Source organism: Nestor notabilis, unplaced genomic scaffold (assembly GCF_000696875.1).
Source record: "Nestor notabilis isolate BGI_N333 unplaced genomic scaffold, ASM69687v1 scaffold4866, whole genome shotgun sequence".
Classification (NCBI taxonomy): domain Eukaryota; kingdom Metazoa; phylum Chordata; class Aves; order Psittaciformes; family Psittacidae; genus Nestor; species Nestor notabilis.
The window spans coordinates 1-1,865 of record NW_009932220.1 but is presented as its reverse complement, the minus strand read 5'-3'; the positions used below and the strand labels follow the sequence as shown (position 1 = coordinate 1,865).

The following is a 1,865-nucleotide window of genomic DNA, read 5'->3' as shown; positions in this document are numbered from 1 at the left end:
AGGGAGTTTGAGAGCCACTGGATGGGATCTGGAGGGGTCTCAGTGGGTTTGGAGCTCCCTAGTTGGGCTTTGAGAAGGATCTCAGTGTTCTGGGAGGGTCCCTGGTTGGGTTTTGTGGCATCTCAAGGGCTTTAGAGCTATCTGATTGGGGTTTGGGAGGGTTTCAAGGGGATTTATGGGTCTCTGATTGTTGTTTTGGGGGGTCTCAAGGTGTTTATGGGTCCCTGGTTGGGTTTTGAGGAAGCTGTTAGTGGTTTGGGGGTTCCCTGGTTGGGTTTTGGGAAATTTCAAGGGCTTTGAATGCACATGTTGGGGTCTGAGGGCATCTCAAGGGGGTTGAGGGGTCCCTGTTTGGTTCTGGGGTGTATGAAGAGGTTTGGAGTTATCTGGTTGGTTTTTGAGGAGGATCTAATTGTTTTGAGGGGTCTCTGCTTGGGTTTTGAGGAGACTCTCAATAGTTTGGGTGGTCCCTGGTTTGGTTTTGGGGGATCTCAATGGCCTTGAAGGCTCATGGTTGGTGTTTGAGGGGATCTCAAGGCATTTTGGGCATCCCTGGCCCCATTGCTGCGTGTATCCTGGCTCTGGGTGCCCGTGGGGATGTCTGTGGCCAGGGGGGTCCCCATGGGATGTGGTTACAGGGTGTTGGGGTCTCACCATCCTCGTAGGGGGTGTACTCCACACGGTAGGTGCCGTCGCCGAGGTCGGTGATGAAGGTGTCGGTCTTGGCACCCGAGGGGTTGAGCACCCGCGCGGTGACGTGGGGTCCCCCTGTCTTGGTGAGTGCCCGCGCATCCACCGTGAAGTCGGTGCCCACCTCGCGCAGCACCCCTGTGGGACGGGACTCAGCACCCACCCGGCATGCACAGGGGGTGCCCACCCAGGGGTGGTGCCCATGGGGCTGCCCCATGGAGCTCTGTGTAATGGGGAGGGCAAGGGTGGCCATGGGGAGGAGATGGTCATGGGGGTGGCCATGGGGAGGACTTATACATGGGGAGGATATGTCCTTGTGGAGACGACCATGGGGAGGATATAGGGAGGAGACATCCATGGGGAAGAGATGGCCATGAGGAGGACATGTCCATGGGGAGGACACATCTATGGGAAGGACGTGGCCATGGGAAGGACATGTTCATGGGGAGAAGGTGCCCACAGTGTGTCCATGGGGAGGAGATGCCCATGAAGATGGCCATGGGAAGGACATGTCCATGGGGAAGAGATGGCCATAAGGAAGAAATGTCCATGGGGATGGTCATGGGGTGGACATGTTCATGAGGAGGACATATCCATGGAGATATCCATAGGGAGGAGGAGACATCCTTGGGAATGGCCATGAGGTGGCCATGTCTATGGGGAGGACAGATGTGTGGAGAGAAGATGCCCTTTGGGAGGCCCAAGGGGAGGAGATTCCAACAGGGATGGGGTGCCCATGGGGAGGACCTTCCCTTGCCCTCACCTCGCGGCTCCACTCCTTTCCCATAGACCTTGACTCCACTGGTGTCGACAGCCGGATCCACAGTGACGTGCACGGGGAATTTGGGCACGGCGTGTCCCCCGTACTTGATGGTGATGGTGTAGGCGCCGGCGCAGGCCGGGGTGTAGGTGATGGTGTAGGTGCCGTTGTGGTTGTTCTGGATCAGCACCTCCGCTTTCACCCCGGCCTCCGAGATGATCTCGATGGTGAGCTCGGCCTCGCCGGCTTTGGAGCAGTCCACCATGAAGGTGGCCACCTCGCCCGCCTTGCCGCGCTCCAGCCCGGGGCCGCTGGCCGTCACCTTGTTGGGGTCAAAGACCGGGGTGACGACGGCCTTGAAGGGGCTGCCCGGGATGTGCTGGTCGGCAAAGAGGATGTTGATGGTGTAGTCGCC

The 1,865-nt window shown here is 58.7% G+C and overlaps 1 protein-coding gene across 1 annotated transcript in view; it reads right to left on the bottom strand.

Moving 5' to 3' along the window:
* LOC104407076 (filamin-C-like) overlaps window positions 1–1,815 on the bottom strand; it is a gene marked incomplete at both ends in the record, with an annotated part of 4,735 nt that extends 2,920 nt beyond the window's left edge. Inside the window, 2 exons of the mRNA XM_010016256.1 lie at window positions 655–828; window positions 1,454–1,815. Coding sequence (XP_010014558.1) covers window positions 655–828; window positions 1,454–1,815 — 536 coding nt within the window. The remainder of the gene's footprint in view (window positions 1–654; window positions 829–1,453) is intronic.
* Window positions 1,816–1,865: the final 50 nt, after the last annotated feature.